The 25340-nt window shown below is 33.9% G+C and overlaps 2 protein-coding genes across 2 annotated transcripts in view; one reads left to right on the forward strand and one right to left on the reverse strand.

Moving 5' to 3' along the window:
- The window catches only part of LOC126878827 (uncharacterized), a 383461-nt gene that overhangs the window by 101400 nt on the left and 256721 nt on the right, over window positions 1-25340 (reverse strand). The window lies entirely within an intron of this gene.
- LOC126878828 (uncharacterized) lies at window positions 10240-14046 on the forward strand. The gene is made up of 2 exons (XM_050641736.1): window positions 10240-11007; window positions 13350-14046. Exons 1-2 carry the CDS (start codon window positions 10918-10920, stop codon window positions 13929-13931), a joined length of 672 nt encoding a protein of 223 aa, XP_050497693.1. The 5' UTR covers window positions 10240-10917; the 3' UTR covers window positions 13932-14046.

A 25340-nucleotide genomic window follows, 5' to 3' on the forward strand; every position in this document is an offset into this window, starting at 1 on the left:
AAAATTGAGAATAGGGAAGAACAGTCGCAAGACGGCACAATAGATGAAGATGAGCTGAGAAAGTTTGAAAGGGAATTGCTACAACGGCACGATCAACAGCCTAAACTAAACAGGTCGGGTGCCATAAAGCACTCGACACTTGTAGGGGAAGAAATTAATACAAGAGAAGAAGAAGAAAAAGAGGAGGAAGAGAAAGAAGAGGAAGATCCCTCGGTGAAAATCCTGGAAGCGAAAGCCTTCACAGAAAGTCACGATGAAAAAACGGAAGAAGAAAGGGGAGGAACTTGGGAAGATATAGAGGAGAGTGTTTTAACAGCCTTTTTGTTCGACGAAGAGGACAGAAGAGAAATGCAGCAAATGAAAAAAAGAAAAGGGGACAGCCTTGAGATAAATGAAAAATTCAAAAAAGAAAAACTTGAAGAAAGCAAAAAATATCCAGAAGAAACCGACAGGGAAAAGGTCCAACGGAAAATGAAACAAATACTCGATATACTTAATACAGAAGGCCCAATAGAGGACGAAAGAATAAGAATGAAAAAACTCATAGGGGAAATTAACTCTATGCAAAACAGAAAAATTAGCCCAAATCAAACAACACAAGGGGAGGAGAAAAATATAAGATGCGAACAATGTAAAATTAAGATCGAGCAAGAGAGACAAAGAAAAGAAACAGAAAAAATAATAGGAATTGTAAACAAGGGAGGAGACATAGACACCTTTAGTCAAATCCACGAGAAGAAATGGGAGGACAAGGTGTTTGAAAAAACGAAGTGGGAACATGGGGGACTGCAAGAGACAATTGAAAAAAAAGAATGCATAATAATAACTAAAAACGAAATAAAAGACGGAGGGGTAGAGGGCGTCATAAGAACGCTCAGGGAAGAAGTAGCAGAAATCATTGAGGAATGCAAAGTGGGCGACATAGAGTACATAGAAAATGTAAAGAAAAGCTCTATGGCCAACCAAAGGAGGCAGTGGTACACATATGTAACCAAAGTGGGTGAACAGGGAATGTATGAAATGGCTGTAAAGGCCATAAATATAATAAAAAAAAGGGAGAAGCCCCCGGAAACCGTTAGAGTCATCGTTAACAACGAGATAAATAAGGAAGATGTGCGAAAAGCTTTCGAATTTGTGGGGAGAAAAGAAAATATAGTATGGGAAATAGTTATCAGAGGGAAGGAGATGGATAAAGGGGAGAGGCATGAGCAGGAAGAAGCGCTCCTAATCAAAACGGGGGGGAAATCATACACTGATGTATTAAAAGAGATGAATCAGAAAATTGATATAGGGAAGATTGGCTTAAAAGTAAATAGGCTAAAAAAAACAGAAGGGGGAGACATCCTCGTAAAACTAAAGGGGAAGGGAGCAGCGGAGAAACTGAAGAAGGAGATGGACAGTAAAATAACGGGAATGAGCATGGCTGTTCGGAAGAAAGAAAATTATTTTTCCATCACGGCAATAGACCCTGGGTTTACAGAAGAACAGCTAATAAGCGCGATAACAACATATACCGGTATCCCCGAGGACGAAATAGATGTCAAAACGCTACGTATAAATAGGCATGGGGAACAGGTGGCGACCATAGCCGTACGCCCCTCAAAAGCAGAAGAGCTACGGAGGTATAGAACGATAGTAATAGGTTGGGTTATATGCCCCATAATGGAACGCCATACGCCAGTAAGGTGTTATAAGTGCCTCCATTATGGTCACAGCACCTATGAGTGTACAGGGGAGAGCAGGGTAGCATGCTGCTACAACTGCTTTAAAAACGGGCATACAGCGGTGCAGTGTAGCAGCACTGCGTACTGCTTAACTTGTAAGGAAGAGGGTCATAGAATGGACCGCATGACATGCCCAGCCTATAGGGCGTGGGTGTACGGCAGGGGAGGGGAAAGGGAACCCATAAAACATTAAAAGAAACAAAAGCGAAAGGGTGAGAAGTGGTTTCCTGATGAACGGAGGTGGGTCCGTATACAGCCCACCAGTGAAACAGGAAATCACCTTTTATAGGGTAAATTTATCGATTTTAATCATACATATTTTTATTTATTTATTTAATTTATTTGAAAATTTTATCTATACACATTTTATTTATATAAATTTTATTTATATAAAATTTAATTTCACATATAATTTTAAAAATCTTAGTGTGTTGTGTATTGTCCAGTATACCATTTTAATCTTTTATTTATTTATTTACCTATTTATTCATTTTATATTTACACCTTTATTTTATTTATATTTATTGTGTTCAATATATACAAACGGATACGGGTCAACTCTCTAGGGAACTGAACCAAAAATGAACCTCAAGGATCAACCTGGTATAAGGATAATGCAGGTGAACGTGGGCCGCGCAAAACGGGCACACGATCTCGTCCACGCGAAAGCCTGCACGCTAAAAATAGACTTACTCATCGTCCCGGAACCTAACAAAAAAATAACGTCGGACGGTGGCTGGGTGCAGGATACAAACAAAAACGTGGCGGTGCTCTTCAGAAATAAAGATCTTGGCGTGCGTGGCATAGTCAGGGGCGGAAATTATATTCTCATTAAGATGAAGGATTTTTGTCTCCTGGCATGCTACATATCTCCAAACATACCCATCAGAGACTACAAACAAAAAGTAGATGAAATAATGAGCATCGCTACAAGAGAGAAGCAAATAATGATTGTCGGGGACATCAACGCAAAATCTAGGTCATGGGGCTCTCCCATGAATGATGAGAAGGGAGAGTTCTGGAATGAATGGATAGCCCAGGCTAGCCTCCATGTACTCAACAACAACAAACCCACATTCGTAAGAGGGGCTAGCAAATCACATATTGATGTAACCATTGCAACCGAAAGGCTATCCAGACGCATAAAAAATTGGGATGTCCTCGACGAACAGTTATTCACCTACCACTGTTACATAACGTACGAGGTGATGGTTAAAGGGAGGGTTCTAAGAAAACCGATAGGTCGAAGAGAGAAAATATTAAACAAAAACAGGTACCTGTCGGAGATTAAAAAAATCGACGAAGATGCAATTACAGATCTCGGCCAACTTAGGAAGACACTCGCTAATGCCGTTGAGTTGGCCACAGAAAAGACAAAAAATAACGAAAGAACCCCCTATTGGTGGACGGATGAGATAAGAGAACTACGGGAAGTGTGCCTCCGAGCTCGGAGGAATTACACAAGAAGCCAGGGCAACCCCGAGCTCAATGAGATATATAAAACAGCGAAGAGGAATCTAAACAACAAAATAAAGAAAGAGAAAAAGGAAAGGTGGCAGAATCTGATAGACGCGCTAGAAAATGACATATGGGGAGACGCATACAAAATAACAATGAAGTCTCTCAAAATGATCGCCCCATACAGACTAGACGAAGACCAGCGGCGTGAATCTGCGGAACTTCTCTTTCCTGCCAAGGAGGAGCAAGCTTTCTTGAAGATTTTCCCCACGGTAGTGGAGGAGTTTACGGAGGAAGAAATAAAAGCCGCTGGTCAGGAAATCAAATCGGGTAAAGCTCCCGGCCCCGATGGTCTGCCACCCGAGGCACTGAAGATAATAGCAACAGAGAAACCAGGTTTGATCAGAAGAGTATTTAACAATCTACTGCGGAATCAAGAGTTTCCCAGGGAATTAAAGGAAGCAAATCTGGTATTGCTACTCAAGCCTGGGAAACCCCCCGACTCGGCATCCTCCTACAGGCCGATATGCCTTCTAGACTGTCTTGGCAAGTTTTATGAAATTCTTGTGAAGAAGAGGCTGGAAGGGGTATTGGCAAGTGAGAGAGCTCTATCCAGTCAACAATTCGGATTTCGAAAAGGTCGATCAGCAGTAGACGCAGCGATCTGGATTAGAGACGCGGCACAAATAAGTAGAAAGAGGTGGGTGGTACTTGTTCTATTGGACATTAAAAATGCCTTCAACTCGGCGAACTGGGGCCTCATCATCGACAGGATTGTCGAGCTGGGGGCCCCGGATTACATGTCCAATATAATAAAGGACTACCTATCGGAAAGAAGCGTATGCATAACGAAGAAAAATAAGATGAATATGACTGCTGGAGTACCCCAAGGGTCAGTCCTGGGACCCACATTATGGAACATATTATACAATGGGGTACTAGAGGTAAATAGAACACTAGGAGTAAGGGCAATAGCATACGCAGACGACCTAGCCCTACTAATCGAGGACGACACGAGTCGGGGCATCATACATAAAGTAAACACAGCAATAGAAAAAACCGCGAAATGGATAGAGAACAACGATTTAAAATTGGCAGTAGAAAAGACTGAGATAATTATCTTGAGGGGACGGCGGGATCGAAAAGACATTAATTTTCGGTTCAGAGGCTCCGAACTAAAACCCCAGAAAACAGTTAAGTATTTGGGAATAATCTTCGACGACAGAAGGTCATTCGGCCCACATATACATGAAGCATGTCGGAAAGCGGAGGCAAGGACCTCAGTCCTACAAAAATTAATGCCGAATATAGGAGGCCCTGGATCACACAAACGGGCAGTAATGCTACAATCCATTATGTCAATAATATTATACGGGGCTCCAGTATGGCATGAAGTTGTAAATAAAGCCAAATACAGAGACATGCTTCTCAGAGCACAAAGAAAACCCCTGATCAGAGTGTGCAGCGCGTACAGAACCGTATCAACCGTTGCTCTACAGGTAGTGGCCGGAGCTGTGCCGGTGCACATTCTGACAGAGGAGAGGGTACGAATGCATCGAAGGGGTAACGGAGCTATAAGTTCAGGACCAGAAGAAAGAAGAAGAAGCCTGGAAAGTTGGCAGGATCAGTGGTCAAGAGAAACAGGCAAAGCCGCCTGGACGAGGACCCTTATCCCTGATGTAGTGAGGTGGTATGAATGCAGACACAGGCGCGTTAACTATTATTTCACACAATTTTTGACGGGCCATGGATCCTTTCGGGCATATACATATCGTATAAGAAAGACTGAGGACGATCTGTGTACCGAGTGTGGAGTGGTAGATGACGCGTACCACGTGATATTCGTATGCCCTGTATATCATGCAGGGCGAACCTCGCTGCAGCTGAGGATGGGGTCCCCTCTGGGTGAGCCCCAAGAATTAATGCATAAAGCCATTATGAATGAAAAAATGTTTGACTTGATCATTGGATTTGTCACTGAAACGATGAAGCATAAGGAAGAAAGAGAGAGGAGACTCCAACAAAGATAATCTGTTTGTATTTCTTTTGAACATGTGTCGTTTTGCACCGACCGGGGTGGGCAGTCAATATACAACTCCCACTTCTGCCGGGGCAGTGTCCTTTAAAATAAAAGGATTTTTAATCCTAGTGTTAGTAAATGTTAGATGTTTTGTTTTTCATGTGTTTATATCTTATGTTGTGAGTGTATAGATGAATGGGCCACTCCTACAGGGGGTGGGGAATGAAAGTTTAGTTGTTCTCACTGGCTGTTTAGTAATTCTTTGCCAGTTTACGGTGGATGGGATGATAGCGTGGTCGCGCCTCCTCACCCATTATCATACAGATAGGTTGGTTGCCTTACGGACCCTGGCTGGCTGCATGCGTGGATGGGGTGGCGAAACCGGGTTGTCATGACAGTCACAGAGCGCACGCAGAGAGTGCTAGATGGGGTGACGAGCAAAGCTGGTGGGTCAGAGCTATGCCCGCTAAGGTCGGTTCCTGGCCCGCCGGTTGGAGAAAGAGGAGGTGAGTTTAGTTGGTAGGCGGCTTGCTACGGTTAGGCGTAGAGAGTTGAATCCAACACACCTGGGACACCTTCCCAGAAGTCTTTAGAAGATTCTCACCTCCCAAAAAAAAAAAAAAAAAAAAAAAAAAGGTCAAATATCTCACCTTTAGTACCATGCTTGGATTATAAGCTTTCATTTGACACCTCATTTGTCATTCTACCTGGTATAATGATGGAGGAATTATATTCGCGGTCGGACAGACCGACAAACAGACCGCCAAGGTCAAATATCTCACCTTTAGTACCATCCTTGGATTATCAGCTTTCAGTTGACACCTCATTTGTCATTCTAGCTGGTATGTTGACGGAGGAGTTGTGATTACAGACAGACGGACGGACAGACGGACGTGGATAATACAAAGTTTTCACATTTTTTCAAAATTGGGTGAAAACAACATGATGCCAGAATGATTTGTTGATGAAAATAATATATACATTCTCAAATTGCCTATTTTTCGGTGTGGATAATATTATATTCAACAGTGATGCCAAATTTCTGATGCCAAAATGATTGATAATGAAAGTGGGATATACGTTTTCATGTATATAGCGGCAGCGACAAAACGGTAAAACACTGAACTAATTGTATATAATATTTTCACTGTACCATCATTTTGGACTCAAACATTTTATGGAATAAACGTATATAACTTAGTAAGGGATAAACAAAGAAAGCTGATATATTAAAGTAACATCAAGAAATCAAATCTCTAACTACCGAGTTGATTAGACTTCTGGTAACAAGTGCAGAAAAAAAGTTATTAAGGTAGTGTAAAGTGGCATCGATATACAGATGCCACTTTGCAAGACGATGCCAAATCGATGGTAAATGCATAATGTATCGATGCCAAATTGATAGTAGGATGTATATATATATATATATATATATATATATATATATATATATATATATATATATATATATATATATATATATATATATATATATATATCAACCTCTAAAGATCTAAAGATATTCAACCTCTCATCTTTATTGATAAGCCCAGAGAGGTTGAAGAGGGCGAAACACATTTTTAAGAACAGGTGTTTGGATCTTTGATTCTATTCAAGAAATTTTTCCCAACCTGAAATGGTGGATGTGTGAATTGTTCGTAAGGGGATTTTTCCACATTCTCTATTTCATTTGTTTGATTTAGTTACGTTTGGTCGGTAAACCAATAACTTAGATCTTTTGATCACTGAGTGTGTTTCAAAGATTTACATCTTTTGTTTATATATATATATATATATATATATATATATATATATATATATATATATATATATATGTATTTTTAATTCTAAATTTATTATATTCTAAAATATACAATTACAAATATATATATATATATATATATATATATATATATATATAAATATATAAAATATATATATATATATATATATATATATATATATATATATATATATATAATGATGTTGGATAATCGAGTACAAATATAAAAATAAATAAGTAAAATCATTGGCTAATACTCGTAAAGTGAATGTGAATATATATATATATATATATATATATATATATATATATATATATATATATATATATATCCTACTATCTTCCTAGCGTCCATACATTGCCCGATAACTATCCACTCCGTATACGGACGCCGAGATGAAACCTTAATAAAAATTTGTCATTGGTCAGTTTTCTTAGAATACTTCTTCTTCTTTTTGATGCCGTTGACTAATAATACGAGTGCACAAGTTCTCTTCATGTACAGAAGAACTTAGATGACTATAATCAATCATTAAGCGAAATTATTTCGGACGCTTAAAAGATAGTTAAGTAAACTTTTCGTATACTGTAGCGTATAAAGTAGTGTTAACTGTTTATCACCAGAGGCGCTCTTTTCAATATACGTATACTTTTAGGTATACTACATTTTATGTTTACGATTTCTCAGCGTCCATTAAATAAACTCAAGTTTTGATCTTGCCACTTCTGAGCGTCGTAGACTTGGCAACCGTGGCCAACGTAGTATTTAGGAGGAGTTCACTGCGGAAGGAGGACTAAGGCCCGTAATTCTTTAAAAATTTACTGCCGACATTGAACAAACTTTTTGCACTGGTTAAAATATGGTTTTCATCCAGTTTTGAAAAAATGTGAAAATGTTGAATTATCCACGTCCGTCTGTCGGTAAACACAACTCCTCCTTTACTATACCAGCTAGAATGACAAATGCGGCGTCGAATAAAAGCTAATAACCCAAGAATGGTACCTACTAATGGTGAGGAATTTGACCTAGAACTTCCGGTTTTAGAAATACAACCGGAAGTACTGTTTTCAACTCACCGGAATAGTACAAGCGATATATTATTCGACGCGCCTTAGCAAGAGGAAAACAAATATATTCATCCGGTTTCATGACTGTCTGTGCGTCTGTCCGTCCGTTCGCAAATATATCTCCTCCGTTATTAATACGGATGGAATGACAAATGAGGTGTCGAATGAAAGCTTATAACCCAAGGATGGTATCAAAGATGAAAAATTTGAACTCGGATTTCCGGTTTTAAATTTGCGACCGGAAGTACCGTTTTAAAGTCACCGAAATAGTATAAGCGATATATTATTCGACGCGCCTTAGCAAGACGAGAACAAATATATATATATATATATATATATATATATATATATATATATATATATATATATATATATATCCGGTTTCATGACTGTCTGTCCGTCTATCCGTTCGTCCCCGAATATAACTCCTCCACTATTAATACAGATAGAATGACAAAAGAGGCGTCGAATGAAAGTTTATAACCCAAGGATAGTACTAAAGATAAGAAATTTTACGTCGGACTTTCGGATTTAGTGTTGGAATCAGAAGTTACTGTTTTAAAGTCACCGAAACGGTATACGAGATATATTATTCGACGTGCCTTAGCAAGATGAAAGCAAATGTATACTTTTGGTTTTTATATCATTTCCGGTTAAAAAGTTCTAACCGGAAGGGATTGAAAAGTCGCGCTTGATTTTTTAGTTCCGGTTTTGAAGTAATTTTCTTTTAATTTTGTGCTTACATTCAACCGCTGACGTCTTCCGAACGCACCCAATGATAGAGAAGATGAGGGTGATGTTAATATGGAGTGAGTAAATTATATGATAACGTGAAAATCGGCGGACACAAAGTGCCAAATCCGAAAAGTGTGTAAGTAATAGTCAGACAAAAAGTGAAAATTAGGTAATAGTGCGAAAAATTGCAACTAATTGTTGTATACTAATATACAGGGTGAGTCATCAGTCACCACTAATGGGACGGAAGATTACAGCGAAAGGGTAAAAGGTTCGAAAAAATTTTAAATATAGCTTGTAAGTTAATAAAATCTAAAGTAAAATGTAACGTACAGTATATAAACGAATGGACACTAAATAGAAAAAAATAATGGAATAGCCACATAAGAAGAATGGAGGATTCACGTGTGCTCAAAATAGTAAGAGATAAATCACCAATCGGTAGAAGAAGTATCGGCCAACCTTGCAAAAGATGGAGTGACAACCTTCCATAGAAGTATCAATCCGCCAATGAACAAGCCGGATTGCTTATAAAGAGGATAAGGAAGAAGAATAAGAATAAAAAATATAACTTCGATACGTCGCAATTTATTGAGACATCCTGTAATAAGCTGCAATTTATTGGGACATCCTGTATATTTTAAAATAATTTTATAATGTAGGTTTTATCAAGTTACAGACTAATAATTTAAAAATTTTTACTCTTTCGCTGTAATCTTCCGTCCCGTTAGTGGTGACTCACCCTGTACTTATACAAGGAAAAATTTTTATGGAAGTAATTATTGTTATTATTTACATCAAAATAAAATTAAAGCTGCACTTGTTTTTTATCGTTTAGTTACATCTTATCTAAAGCATTAATAAACATGTAATGCAACAATTAGTAAAACTATTTTTATCAGATCTACATTATTTATACCATACCTATAATTTCTGTCTATTAAAGAAACAAGTATTTATATTCCATACTTCTGTATTGTATTGTATAAATAAATATAACTGAAGTTAATATTTGTACAACGCTAAAAATGTCGAATGTGTCACATTCCTTAGTTTGTGTTGTAAAATTTATACAATTATTCAATTATGTAAACTGTCCAAAATACTAAACTGCTGAGAAGACAAAACGCACGTGTTTAAACTCTTGTGCGGATCTTGTTTCAGTATTGCTTCAGTAGAGTATATTAGAGAATATATCAAATAGAGAATCCAAAAATTGTGTACCCCCCACCACTTACGTACCTCCCACTACTTGTGTACCTCCCACTACTTGTGTACCTCCCACCACTTGTGTACCTCCCTCCACTTATGTGCCTCCTACCCCCTTTTAATATAATGAGAATACCTCCCACCCCCGTCAAATAGAATAAAAATACCTCCTACTCTTTTAAATTTAACGACAATACCCCCCCCCCCCCGCACATTTAAATATAATGAGAATAGTACCCAGTGCCTCCTACCCTTGTAATTTTAACGAGAATACCTCCCACACATTTAGACATAATAAGAACATTACCCAGTGCCTCCTACCACTGGAAATATAATGAGAATATTACCCATTCCCTCCTACCACTGTAGATTTATGAGAACATACCGCCTATTGCTGTAGAGACCCCCCACTTTAATCTATTTTGTCTAATAAGAATGCCCCGATTTTCTAATTTAATATATAATACAAATACCACTTGAAAATGAGATTTGAATAACCATTAATAGTACCTTATATTTTTACTGTTTTATTAAGAATTTTTCGGAACAAAAAAAAAATGTAAAACGTGATTTACATAAAAAGACAATAATCTCTAAAATAAATGTATTTTCAGAAGAAACCAGAGTTCAATTGACATTAATTATATGCAATTAATTAAACCTGCCCTAATTGTCTGCGATATTTCGCATATTACCTAACCGAGTTTATGTAATATGTAGCACAAGACTATTTTCTTTTAATATTCCTTTCCCGTAATGAGATTAAAGTACATTCGATTTTAATCCTTACAGCACTTATATCATAATATGATTTCAGTATATTTCCAAAATCTGGTTAGCCTTCTACCCTCGATTTCTTCTGCAAAAATATCGAGTATAAAAGAGACGATTTAAAAATAAATATTTACAGTTTGTAAGTTATGTCTCATATTAATATTCTCTCTGACATCCAAATTTTAGCTCCAGAACCTCAGGAATGGTTTGACGAAAATCCAGAAATTGATTTAACGGTAAGAGTTTTCCTTTAATTTTGTAAATAAATTTTCTCCAAAATTGTACTAATTTTACTGAATGTCAATTAAAACTTTTGTAGAAAGATAATTTATAGATTTTATTTCTTTTGTAAAGTAGTATGTTTGATTTCTGATAGATTTCTGACACCTTTTTTTGGAGGTCTTTTCCAGTACGTCTCAAAACGTTTTTTTTCTTTTTTATATTCAGTCAAGTATATATTCTTCGCAGGAGTTTCAAGTCTTCCTTTCCATTGTTTTTTATTGTACGCTACTTATAGCCAATTTTTCCCGTAAGTCCGTTTCAGATCATCTGTTCATCTCATAGGAGGTCTGCCTCTGGGTCTTTTGTGTTTGTATGGTCTTCAGGTAAGAATTGTTCTGTGCCATTTGTTTAGATCGCTCCTAGCTACACGGCCAGCGTATTCCCATTTCAACTTTAATGATTTTTGTACCGCATCAGCGACTTTTTTTTTCTGTCTTATATAAGACAGAATTACCAGCTTATTTTGTAAGGATTCCATTTTTTATATTTAAATATATAACTCCGTGATTGTTCTATATCGATGTTTTCTTCTTCTAGAAAAGAGTCCTAAAAAATACTAGAGTCTAAGAAAATTTACAATACAGAGTGAGTTTTATGTATGGAAACACTCAATTATCTCGAAAACGACTTGCACGATTTTTATAGATTTCGGTAGGTAGGAGTTTTCTAATGCGTTCAATATTATAGTGCTAATTACATTGTTGTCATATTTTCCGTTTTTCTGGAAATCTAATGAACTTTCTTATTTCAAATGGAACAACCTGTATATTTTTGCGTTTTGAAGTCCTTAAGAAATGCTGATTATTTTTTATGTTATATTCCCCATACCTAAATACCATAATTTCGAAGTTATTGCTACATTTATTATAAAAAAATTTAAACAAATTATAAAAATCAATTTTTTTTTGGCCCGGTTAAACACTATTTTAGGCTGTTTGGATCATGGGGAACAAAAAAAGATCTTTTGTAATTTTTCTCTAAAATTAATCGTTTCCGAGTTATAAACAATTTAAAACTGAAAAAAATCGAATAATGACGATTTTCAAGGTTCTAAAACACAGGTGAAAAATATAATTTTTGAAACTATAGAGTACCTAAATTCAAGTCCAACTCTTCTTCTGATAGCTTGCCATAAGATTTTTGGTCTCTTTTTATTCTAAAACATTGCTTTTTAATTTTTTGAAGTGCATATGAGAGGACGGGCGATCGGGCTGCATTAACTACTAAAATAACAATGTTTTAAAATAAAATAATCTTAAATTACTTATCGGTATCTGATAAAATAAGGCTTGAGCTTGAATTTGGGTACTTCGCAGTTTCAAACATAAAATTGTTTATTTGTGTTCTTCAGCCTTGAAAATCATCAATATTCGATTTTTTTCAGTTTTAAATTGTTTATAACTCGGAAACGATTAATTTTAGAGAAAAATTACAAAAGATCTTTTTTTGTTTCCCATGATCCAAACAACCTAAAGTAGTGTTTAACCGGGCCAAAAAATTGATTTTTATAATTTGTTTAAATTTTTTTTATAATAAATGTAGCAATAACTCCGAAATTATGGTATTTAGGTATAGAGAATATAACATGAAAAATATTCAGCATTTCTTAAGGACTTCAAAACGAAAAAAATATACAGGGTGTTCCATTTAAAATAAGAAAGTTCATTAGATTTCCAGAAAAATGGAAAATATGACAACAATATAATTAGCACTATAATATCGGTCGCATTAGAAAACCTATACTTACCAAAATCTGTAAAAATCGTGTAAGCCGTTTTCGAGATAATTGAGTGTTTCCATACATAAAATTCACTCTGTATAATTATCATTATTTTCTATTAGGTTTTTTCTATTTGTTTATGTGTAACCCCAATCTCCAAGAAATAGTTTTCAGATAATGCTCTTTGTGTACCTTTTGATTTATCTTTTTTTTAGCTGGTATGTATTTTAAAGCTTTCCTATGAACATATTATTCATGTATCCTGTCTATATGTCTATATATATTCTATACCTTCTACCGTCTATCCTACTGATTTATTGTTGTTTATAGGTGTTCATTTTTTACAGTTTAGTTGGTAAACGATTTTATAGAATGTCTATTTTTTTTCCAGTAGTATCTGCATTGTATATTTTTTTTATTCAAAAAATAGCTGCTTTCCTTATTTATAATGTTCCTAATTTTTTGAATTAGGCCTTTGGTTGTTTAGTTTAGCAGAGTGTGTATAGAAAATGTATTTTTTTACCGTTTAGCATTTACGATGGTAAGGTCTCTTATAACTTGTATTTTTGTTCGTAGATTTCCCAAGTACTTGACGCCATAGAAAATAGGCAAATCGATTGGACTGAAAACGGAGATTTTTGCAGTAGTGGAGTACCCAACCACCAGCCCAATAGTGGAAGTGACGTGAAAAGCCATCCAACCATCAACACCACCTCTGACAATACTGGAAGCGACGTGAAAAACCATCCAACCATCAGCACTACCTCTGACAATACTGGAAGCGACGTGAAAAACCATCCAACCATCAGCACCACCTCTGCCAATACCAAAAGTGGAAGCGACGTGAAGAGCATCGTCAAAGAACATACGAAAAATAAGGTAAAATTGGACCATTTAAGTTACGAAGAATTAATTACAACATTAAAATCATACAAAAATAATTTGGATGATAATATTACACAACTTGCATCACATAATACAAATTTCCACAAAACAGTTCATGAAATAACGGAAATAGACGCAAAAATAAATATTGCAGACAAAGAATTGCAGATATTAAAAAATTCACGAAAGAAATTAATAAATGCAAAAGCTTCATCAGCTTCAAAGATGAAACAATTAAAAAAAATGTTAGTCAATCAACTAAATCAATTCTAGTAGTTTCTATGAAGAGAATATCTACATCTATTATTTTATCTATTATTTTAGGTTAGTTATATCATATGGTGTTTACCTTTTAGTTTTTAAAAATATATGACGTGGTTATAGTGAATATCATTTAAATTCCTATCTTGTCCTATAGTAAATACTTTAATAAAACAGTTAAAACAATTTTAGAATTTTATGAAAAATTAGTAGATGTCATATGCCGGTTTCAGCTCAAAAAAATTAGTAGTGTAGCTAAGGAGACAACGTCTTAAAAGAAATTAGTGATGGGGATGAGAAATATTTTAGTATATCAATTAAGTCAATTTGTTAGTTATTTTAAAAAAATATATACCGTAATTATAGTGAATATCATTTAGTTTCTTATTAACCAAGTTTGAGATAGGGTCAAAAGAATGGAATGTCCCCAATGTTTAAAACGAAGTTTATCCAAAAATTCACTAAACCGTCATCTCAGAGAAAGTTGCCCAATGCGGAACTTATCAAGTAACACACAAGACCTTTACATATATTCAAAAAGAGATGCCAGATATATGAAAGCGACCACATTTCCAGAAAAAAAGTTTTATGATTTTAAAAATAACTTAACACAAAGTAAATGCAATAAAAATAAAGAGGACCTGAATAACGCTGATAGTACTAACTTTACTGAAACACATTCATCTACTTTGATTTCTGCTACTGAAAATATAGCAGAAAACAAATCCAAAAAACGAAAGATTGTGAATATGGTTGAAAAAAAAACTGCAGCACATTCATCTATGAAAGAAGCAACTACTTCGAATACTACTACTAAAAATGCTACAGAAAACAAATACAAGAGACCCAAGATGGGGGAAAGTAGTGAAAAAACTGCAGCACATTCATTTATGGAAGAAGCAACTACTTCGAACACTACCACTAAAAATATTACAGAAAACAGATACAAAAGACTAAAGATGGAGAATATAGATCAATAAACTGCAACAAATTTATCTATGGACGGTGCAACTAATTTGAAGTCTGATGCAAACAATCAAATAAAAAACAAGTCTGATATTGTAAAGTGCCCAATATGTAAACAGCTTATCTCTAGAAAAGGTTTTGCTGGTCACATTAGAAAAAACACCCACAAAGTAGTTGGACTTGTTGTAGAAGATTGTGTAGAACAATTGAAGTTTGGGCTGAATGGCAGAATATGTACATACCGATTTTCAACCAAGCGGGATTATATAGATTTTGCAGACTTTTTTTCAGAAGTTAAGCCAAACGTAATTTCATATATATCTCAGGTCTTAAATAAACACATAGCGGTTAAAATAAATTTTGAGTTATATGGTTTGTACGTTATTCCGGATAAAGACAAACGTGATATAAAATCATTTAATACCAAAGCAGAAGTTGTGACTATATCATCAGATCTAGATGATTTGTTTGATAAGATTAAAGAAATTATAACCGCAAAGGCATCTGAGATGCAAGAAAAAGATTCCGGTTGGAGTTTGGAAAAAATCTTACACCTCGAAGCAAACATTAATAAGTTTTCACCAATACAAGCTTCATCATATATTAAGTTACCCAAAGAGATTGCCAGAAAACACGCTGTTGTCAACATTAAAAACTATGATAATAAATGCTTTGCTTGGTCTATTAATGCGGCTATTAATCCTGTAAAATTTAAATCAAATTTAGTCTCATCCTACCCACATTTTTTCTACATCACTTAATTTCACAGGTATCGAGTTTCCCGTAAAATTAAGCGACATACCAATCTTTGAAGAGCTAAACCAGATTTCAGTTAATGTTTTTGGAATTCAAAACGAACTTGAAAAAGGTAAAACAACATATGAAATAGTGGGACCATATTATCATACAAAGCTTAAACAGAACATTCATGTAAACCTTTTGCTTCTTGTTGATAATGACGGTAATGGTCATTATTGTTATATTAAAAATTTATCTCGTTTAATTTCCCATCAAATGTCAAAACATAATGGCGCAATTTATATATGTAATGGTTGTTTGCAACATTTTACTAGTTCTATAAAGTTAGAGATTCACGAAAAAAACGATTGCAATTTTGTTTATACAAAGACACCTTCAACTAATATTAAAAAAAATAAATATGGGGAAAATTTACCTGAAAATATACTTAAATTTGTTAATTTTGAAAAACAGCTAAAAGTCCCCTTCGTTGTTTATGCAGACTTTGAGAGTATACTTAAACCAATTTCAACTGTTGAACCTAATTCTGAAAGCTCATATACTTGTAAGACTTTTGAGCATATACCTTACTCATTTTGCTATTATGTAAAATGTAGTTTTGATGATAGTTTATCAGAATTAGTTTTGTATAGGGGTTTAGATGCACCCGAAATTTTTATACAGAAACTTGAAGAGACGGTTCACAAAATCTACCACACTAGTCTAAAGAATGTAAAACCAATGAAACCTCTGTCACAGTCTCAGCAGGCACAATTTGAGATATGTGATTCTTGTTACATATGTGGAAAATCTTTTGATGAAGAAAATACGAAAGTTAGAGACCATTGCCATCTAACTGGGGAGTACCGTGGGTGTGCACATTCAAAATGTAACTTGAATTATAAAATACCAAAGTTTTTGCCTGTCTTTCTTCACAATTTAACCCATTATGACAGCCACCTGTTCATTAAAAAATTATCAGTTCACCAAGACAAAGTTGGGGTGTTAGCTCAAAATAAAGAAAAATATATTACATTTTCAAAATCTATTCTTGTTGAAAACTCTAACAGTTATAATGACAGGGTGTACATTAATTTAAAATTTATTGATTCATTTCGTTTTTTACCAACTTCATTAGATAAGCTTAGTCAAACTTTAGAGGACTATCAGTGCGAAGAAATACAAAAATACTTTACAAACGAAAAATTCAATTTAATGCGTCGTAAAGGCGTGTTTCCCTATTCATATATTGATTCTATGGATAAATTAAAAGAAGAGCAGTTACCTTGCAAAGAGATGTTTTTTGATATTTTAAAGAATGAAGGTATAAGTCAAAATGACTACAATAGAGCTAAATGTGTGTGGCAAACTTTTAAGTGTTTAAACTTGGGAGATTATGCAGACCTTTATCTAAAAACAGATGTATTATTATTGGCTGATGTTTTCGAGAGTTTTCGAAAAATATCTTTGCAAAATTACCACTTAGATCCAGCTCATTATATTACAGCACCATCGCTCAGTTGGGATGCAATGTTGCGAAAAACACAAATTGAACTGGAACTTTTAACCGACATAGATATGCTTCATTTTCTAAGGAAAGGTATAAGAGGTGGTATATCACAATGCAGCAAACGAAAAGCTGAAGCCAACAATCCTTTTATTGCAAATTATAATCCTTCCGAACCAAATTCTTATATCACGTATTTGGACGCAACAAATTTGTATGGTTTTGCAATGAGCCAGAGTCTCCCACGTTCTGATTTTAAATGGTTAGAGAATCGTGAAACTTTTGATTGTTTCACTGTACCCAACGACTCTCCAAAAGGATACATTCTAGAAGTAGATTTAGAATATCCTGAAAACCTTCAAGATTTACACAATGATTTACCATTTTGTCCTGAAAGTTTTAAACCTCCCTATAGCAAAGTCAGTAAACTTATACTTAATTTTCACAATAAATCCAACTATGTAATTCATTACCAAACACTAAAACAGTGTTTAGAACATGGTTTGATATTAACAAAAATTCATCGTATACTAGAATTTACACAATCGGCGTGGTTAAAACCCTACATTGACTTAAATACATGCTTAAGGAATAATTCAAAGTCAGCTTTTGAGAAAGATCTTTTTAAGTTATTTATTAACTCAATATTTGGTAAAACAATGGAGAATGTAGATAAAAGAGTTGATATTAAACTTGTAACACATTGGGAAAATGTCCAAGGGAGGGTTGGGGCACGACATTTAATAAGTATGCCACATTTCAAATCATCTTCAGTATTTTCTGAAAATTTAATAGCTATTGAAATGAATCAAGTTAAAATTATATATGATAAACCCATATATGTAGGATTTTCAGTGTTAGACATTTCAAAAACAGTATTATATGAATTTTTCTATGATTTTATCAAAAGAATATATGGCAAAAAAGCAACTCTGTGTTACACAGATACTGATTCCCTTATAATGGAGATCATAACACCTAATTTTTACGATGATATCAAAGAAAACATTGACAAGTTTGATACATCTAATTATTTACCAAATAATATTCACCATATCCCTCAAAATCAATCTAGAGTTGGAAAAATGAAAGATGAATATGCTGGAGTTCCTATTCAAAGCTTTTATGGCACGGGGGCTAAAGCATATTGCATGCAAGTAAATGATACAGTAACAAAAAAAGCAAAGGGTATTTCCAAAAATGTTATTAAAAAAGACCTGCACATTGCAGATTATAAACAAATTGTTGAGATAGGTGGTAGCATTTACAGAAAAATGTATGTATTTAAGTCAACTATGCATACAATGTACACAGAATTAAAAAATAAAGTTGCTCTCTCGGCTAATGATGATAAACGTTTTATTATACCTGGTACAACGCGAACATTAGCGTGGGGTCACAGAGATCAAATCTCCATACAAAAACTTGATGATTTAATAAAATCAGCTGTTGAGCTCTTATAGTTACATTTTTTTTTTGTTCACTTATTATTTTATTGAATTCATATAATAGAAGTGTGTTGCAAATATCCAATTTTTATAAACTTGCTTAATTTATGTTACACTAAATGGTACTGGTTCAATCATTTGTATGTCAGAGAGAATATTTATAGACCTAATATTTTTAGAATGTAACTTAACAAACTGTATTTTAGTTTTTTAATAAATATTTCGTATTTTAAAACTAGATTTTTTTTATCATTCAAGAGTTGTGGGAACTAGTCAATCCGGGCTGTTTACAAAAAAAATCTCATTTCACTTCTTAAAATGTTTTTGATTAAATACACATCAAAATCATTTTCTGTAACTTTTTTTTAATAGAGACCTTGGATTTTTTTGTCTTTTGTATGGTGGGAGCACGGGTGGGGTTTATAGTACTTAACCAATTGAGGAGTAGGCAAACATAACATAAATAAAAATATATATACAAGAAACATGTGGATGTGCTATGTAAATGAAATTAAAATAGTTGATTTAAAAAGTGGTGTGCAAAATTTGAAACAAACATTTGAAAATCTTGAATGGGATGCTGATCATGAAGCAGTATATGGAGCAGTCAAAATAGGTGCAAGGTATACAACTGAGGAATGTAAGGATCTAGCTCAAAAATACAACAAAGGTGAAGAAATATGTGAATTGTATTTAAATAACCAAATTTGCCTACATGCTTTTATTTCACTCCTAAAAGATGTTAAACTTGATGGCTTCTTGTACAGAATAAAAAAATATATACCTCGTGTACTATATGAATTTAACGATGACTCAGGTAGTGACAATGAGGGCAATGAAGGAAACGAATTGAAGATAGATGAAGAGCCCAATAGTTCGGATGATGAAACAGATATTGAACCAACAAGCAAGATGATAAAGTTAAAAAAATGACGTACAGTTCAACATATTAAAAAAAATATTTTTATGAGGAGTGGGAGGTGTGTATAATACATAAGTAGCCAAAAATCAAAAGAAAATAATCAGTTTTACCATGAGTCTAACAAGCGTTGAGTCTAAAAGAAGAAATGTGTTTTTGGGTGAACATCGCTATTACTTAAATCCATCAAACACAAAGTATGTAGCCGTCAGTTTATCAGTTGAACAGAATTATGCACCGGTTGTTGTATTAGCCGGAAACAAAAACGATTATATAATATTTAACGAAAAACAATGGTATGAATTTATATCGTTTAAACAAAATATTGAAAATTTCTTTAATGATGTTGCGGGGTTAACACTTGCAGATCCAATAGATACTAGTGTGTTCACTATACATTTTAGCCACTTTAAACAAGTGAAAATTTTAAAAATTTGTGCCGTAGATTCTTCAGTTTTGTTGGGATTAAAATCTATTGAAACATTATGGAAATATTTGCCAATTATTCAGGGAAGGTTAGATAGTCTGAAGAAGCAAGAACTAACCAATTCCCTAAAAATTCTACAAGCAGGTGTGAGAGGAATGGATGATATATCATCCACAGCACTGCAAGTCATGGAGCCAATTAAACATATTAACAGTGAAATGTACTCCATATTTCTGGAAATTATATATATGTATCCTGAGTTGTTAAAAGTAGATGTGTAATTATGAAACAAGTGTGTTTTCGAGAAGACTTAAATAAAATTTACAACTTATACGTTTGGAGTTATGCATATCAAGATGCTAGAAAAAGTTCGTGGGAATCAAGTGCTACAGACCGTTTACGCTTTTTGCGGCGAATTGAACAAACTTCTATATTTATTAACCCTATTTTAACTGTAGAACATAGAAATAAGGTTTATAATAAAATAAAAGAAAGTAAATCTTAAGAAGTTTTTTTATTATCCTAAAAAATAAGTTTTTACAAAAAACATGTATACAATAAAATTTTAAAAATAAATTATTACAACAAGTTATTTTTTTTATCCACGATTGTGTGTTTAGTCTAAGCCATTTCACTAATATTTTATCACCTTTTCGTCTCAACACCTTTTCAATAAGAAAGACATCAGGATACTTAACTTTCTGCAACTCTTCAGAATAAAAAGCACCTTGGATTTCTTCCTTCTTCTCATCTTGCAAAAGGTATGTGGTGGGATTTGTTAGTTTTATTTTTCTAATTTTAAAAACTTCAGTAGTCCAATTTGGGGTATATCCTTTTTTAAAGGCGTGTCGATATTTGCTGATTCGTACATAGTCACCCAGTTTAAATTTTGGTTTTTTTGGATCTATGGTTTTTAAATAGTTATAGGCGACAATATATTTGGCATTTTTATTATTAACTTTATCTGGTCTGGCTCCAGTAGTAGAGTGTTGGGTGGCATTATATTTACTCACTATTTTTGGTAAAATATTGATCCAGTTATAAGAACCTCTCATACTAAATTCTTTCCATAAATTTGATTTTATTGTACGAATAACTCGTTCAGCAATGCTAGCCTTGACGTTGGAGAAACTACTATAATGGTTAATATTATATTTTTGCATAAGATTTTGAAAATATGCATTATAAAACTCAGTTCCATTATCGGTTTGTAAGTTTTTAGGGAGGACTTTCATTTTTTGTAATATATTTTCCATAGCACCAGAAATTTCTTTACCAGTTTTTTGTTTAATAGGTTCAGCCCAAACATACTTACTAAAAGCATTAATAACTACAAGAATGTAGTTAAATCCTCTGTTTTCTTTAGCGTATGGTGTCAATACAGCCAAATCAGCTTGTATTAAATCATTTAGGCCTTTTATTATAGTATGTCGTCTTCTATATCGTACACGTGCTGGTTTATGTAGTTCATTTACAACTTGTGCTTTAGACATTTTTGACTAAAGGACACTGTAACAATAACTCTATACAAATATTATTTGTTCTTCCTAGTTTAAACAGCATCACATCACCTCTTTTAATTACGACTCCGGTCAACTCATGAAATTTATATGTTTTGGAACTTATTTCAACATCCCCATCTGCTGCATAATGTGCAACAGTTTCAATTTTAGCTGTTAGGGGGACCTTAAACCCTGTTCCCCCATTATCGAGCACGTAATATGTTTTATTAAGGTTTGATTTCTTTTCTCCTCGTATACGAACTAGACACTTTACATGATAGTCAAATGAATCACAAATATAAAATGCTGATTTTAATTGTGGCAAAGGCGTTGAGACAATATCTTCCGATGAACAAGTAGGTGATGATGTAAGATAATGTTGGTTAAACTTGTTTAAAGGCATTTTACAAATAATATAGCCTTAAAGAAGTATTGATCTTTTATATATAATATGTGATAAACGAAATCCTATAATATGGGTAGGGAGGGGGGGTTGTGGGTAATATTTAAATGTGAAAATACTACACAAAGATATCAGTGTCATCCATAAAGTTTAATTATCATGTGGTGTATGTATTCAGAAGATTTACCCATAAGAGATCTTGATACTGGTGTTCAAAGTATAAGACAAGTATTTATAAATCTTGAATGGGAGTCTGAACACGAGCAAATATATGGAGGAAAGTTATTTGAGGATGAGGAATATCAATACCTCATTAAAGAAAAAGATAGGTATAAAAACGGATGGAAAATTTGTGATTTATTCTTGGAGAAAAAAATATGTCTTTATGGATTGGTGTCTTTGTTGGAGAAACATGAACTTGCCTCTTTTTTGGGCAGATTAAAACAGCATATCCCATCAGTCTTATATGATGCTAATTCTGATAACACCGAAGACACTAATTTCGATATTGATCTGAATATTCCAAAATCTGATGATAATAATTCTGAACCACCAAGCAAAAAAGAAAAGTTGGAACACAGAAAGTAGGAATATATTTGTAAATTTATTATTATTTGTTTTTTATTAAACGGCAAAATATCCATATTTATTTATTTGTGTTTTGCAGTACTCCTAATTAGCAAATATATACAGCATTTTTATTGGCATCTTATCCAGTTTTAACAAGTGGGCAATGTAACGTAAATTGAATATAAATTTCATCTGATGCTTTGGCTTGCAATAAGGGAAATGCAATGACATCATTTTTTGTAATACCATTGCCGTCAACTAACTCATATATAATGCTGGAGTGCTGCTGGTATCTTACTTTTAGCTGATCTGGATAACATACAATGTCTTTTACTATTCCACTTACAGGTATTGTATAACCAATACTTTTATTTTCCAATACAAAGTAGTCTTTGTTAACATTAAGATCTTTATGCCCCCGAATCGTAATTATGCACACGCTTTGAAAATCTGCAGGCTGACAAATATAAAATTGTGATTGTTGTTCTGAGACAAGTTCATCATCATTACAGGTTTGGGAAGTAAGGTAGTGTTGATTGAACTTGTTAAGAGGCATATTTAACACTGAATAATATTTAACATTTGTTGCATATTTATGCAATAATCCCCCTTTCTCTTAATTCTTCTAAAATTGAGACAATCTCGTTATTGTGTCCGGTATTACCAGCAACTTGAGAAGATAATAGTAGTTCTAATCTTTTGACAATCTCGTTAAAATTATCGAAATATTTGTACTGTATGGGATTGGTGTCATACGACATAAGAGTCATGTTTCCGCCGCGTTTGGACATAGCCCGCGTAAGCACGCCTGTTAATAATGATGATGGTACGGAGCCAGATCTAGAACGTGTAGGGTTATTCAGAACCGGTCTGACAATGTCTAAATATTTGTCTAGTATATCGTTAGGAAATCTATGAACTGGTAAATCCCCTCTATTATCTCTACGGTAAGCATTGGTCTTCCTAATAATATCAACATAATTATTAACATCTTCTGTTTTATATGTAATGGGATTTTTTAAAAATAGTAATTCATAGAGACCCGTAGTTCCGGGGTAATTCACTCCTTTTATTTTTATATCAGCCCCATTAAAAACAACTTCTGAATCACCGATATAAAATTTTTCTTCTCGAGGATTGTGAAAGATTCCCAAGATGTGATCATATTTGTCTTCTAAATCACGCACCATACCTTCAATATAATCTCTTGGAAGCGGTGATGTAAAATGTTCCAAATAATTACGAAAAAGATTAGGATTGTTAACTGCCTGATAATATTCTGAAACAGTATCATCTATAAATTGATCTATAAATTGATCTTGAAGCGTTCTGTCAGGTAATTCACCTTCTCTATTTCTGGATTCATATGTTGTTTCATTTGTGGTAAATTGAGTTGGCTCCAGACGGGTGCTATCTAGTTGAGATCTATCTTGTGGTGACAAAAATGCTAATCGTCTAAAAGTTGTTGGATCTCTTTTAATGGGAGTTAACTTAGAAGTGGGAATGGGACTGTCTGAGATTTCTTTTTTAATAGAAGGCTGCTTAAACGCAGTAACCAATTCTTTGATAGGCTTTGTAAGAGGAGCATAGCTTTTTTCCAATTCAATTTGAGAATTAGTAATACCACTTTTTAAACGTTTATATTTTTCTTTTAAGGCTTTTCTACCTTTAATTAGTTGTTTAGTTATTTCAGGATTCATTATAACTAAATAAAGTTTAAACAAACTATGAGTTTATATACTAATATATGCATCAAAGCCTTTCCTATACCGACCCGATGATAATGAACAGTCTTTGTCAATGGTTAAAAAACCAAATTTATCTTTCCAACAGTGAGAACACATATTTTTAAAATCTTGAAAGGACATGTCAATATTCACATGATCATCATATATATGTTTTAAATTTGTCATATCTTGTTTAAAAATTATTAAAAAATTTGCATTGTCTCTAATAAGTTGTTTTGGAATTGCTGAATAAGTCTGACATAAATAAAAGGAGTCTGTAGATTTATGGCGACCAAAGCAGTAGTAACTTTGAATAATCTTTTGATTGCAAGAACCAACATCGTCAAATATAATTATAGAATTATCCTTTATAGCTTCGGGAGCGATAATGTCTTCTGCATTCTTATATTCCTCATAGCCTATTTCTTTTATAGGACTAATTAAATTTCGCAGATATGCATATTTTGGTTGATGTAAACTTTTAGAATACACATAAATATTTTCAAATCTTAACCCATTAGGGTGATCAATTAAAGATAACATTGCGTTCGTTTTTCCTGAGCCACTGGATCCAACAATAAGTCCTCTTTTCGAGTCCCCACCAAACAAACAACCATGTTTTCCTATTTGAAGTTTATCTTTGTTATCATGATCTTGAATAGGTAAACGATTTCTTTGCTGAACGATCTTCATTAGAATACACTCAACCTGCTACTGAAAGTATAAATAGGGTGCAGTAGGCATATAAATAGCATAATGGTCAGGCGTTCGAGGATTAAAGGACGTCAACGAGTGGGAAAGGGAATAGTCAACCGTTTAATTAACAAACTACCATTCGAAGCACACTTACCTGGTTATAGGTTTTGTGGACCTGGCACTCGGTTACAGGAAAGATTAGATCGAGGGGATAGAGGAGTTAACGCCTTAGACAGCGCTTGTAAGGAGCACGATATTGCATATTCTCAACATAAAAATTTGAGTGAAAGACACGAAGCAGATAAAATTTTAGAGAATAAAGCGTGGGAACGGGTAAAATCCAAAGACGCTAGGCTAGGCGAAAAGGTAGCAGCTTGGTTTGTAACAACAGTAATGAAAGGTAAACGTAAACTGGGTATGGGACTCTCAAAAAAGTCAAAAAAGGGAGGTGCACTAAAAAAAAAAGAAACGCACTATTCGAGTTCCCAAGAAAGGTGGTTTCTTACCTTTTTTGTTAC

The sequence above is a fragment of the Diabrotica virgifera genome, chromosome 1 (genome assembly GCF_917563875.1).
Source record: "Diabrotica virgifera virgifera chromosome 1, PGI_DIABVI_V3a".
NCBI lineage: Eukaryota > Metazoa > Arthropoda > Insecta > Coleoptera > Chrysomelidae > Diabrotica > Diabrotica virgifera.

Coding starts and splice junctions, on each gene's coding strand:
- LOC126878828 (XM_050641736.1), top strand. CDS start 10,918: ATGTCTCATATTAATATTCTCTCTGACATCCAAATTTTAGCTCCAGAA. Junction 11,008..13,349: donor ATCCAGAAATTGATTTAACG/GTAAGAGTTTTC, acceptor TTTTGTTCGTAG/ATTTCCCAAGTACTTGACGC.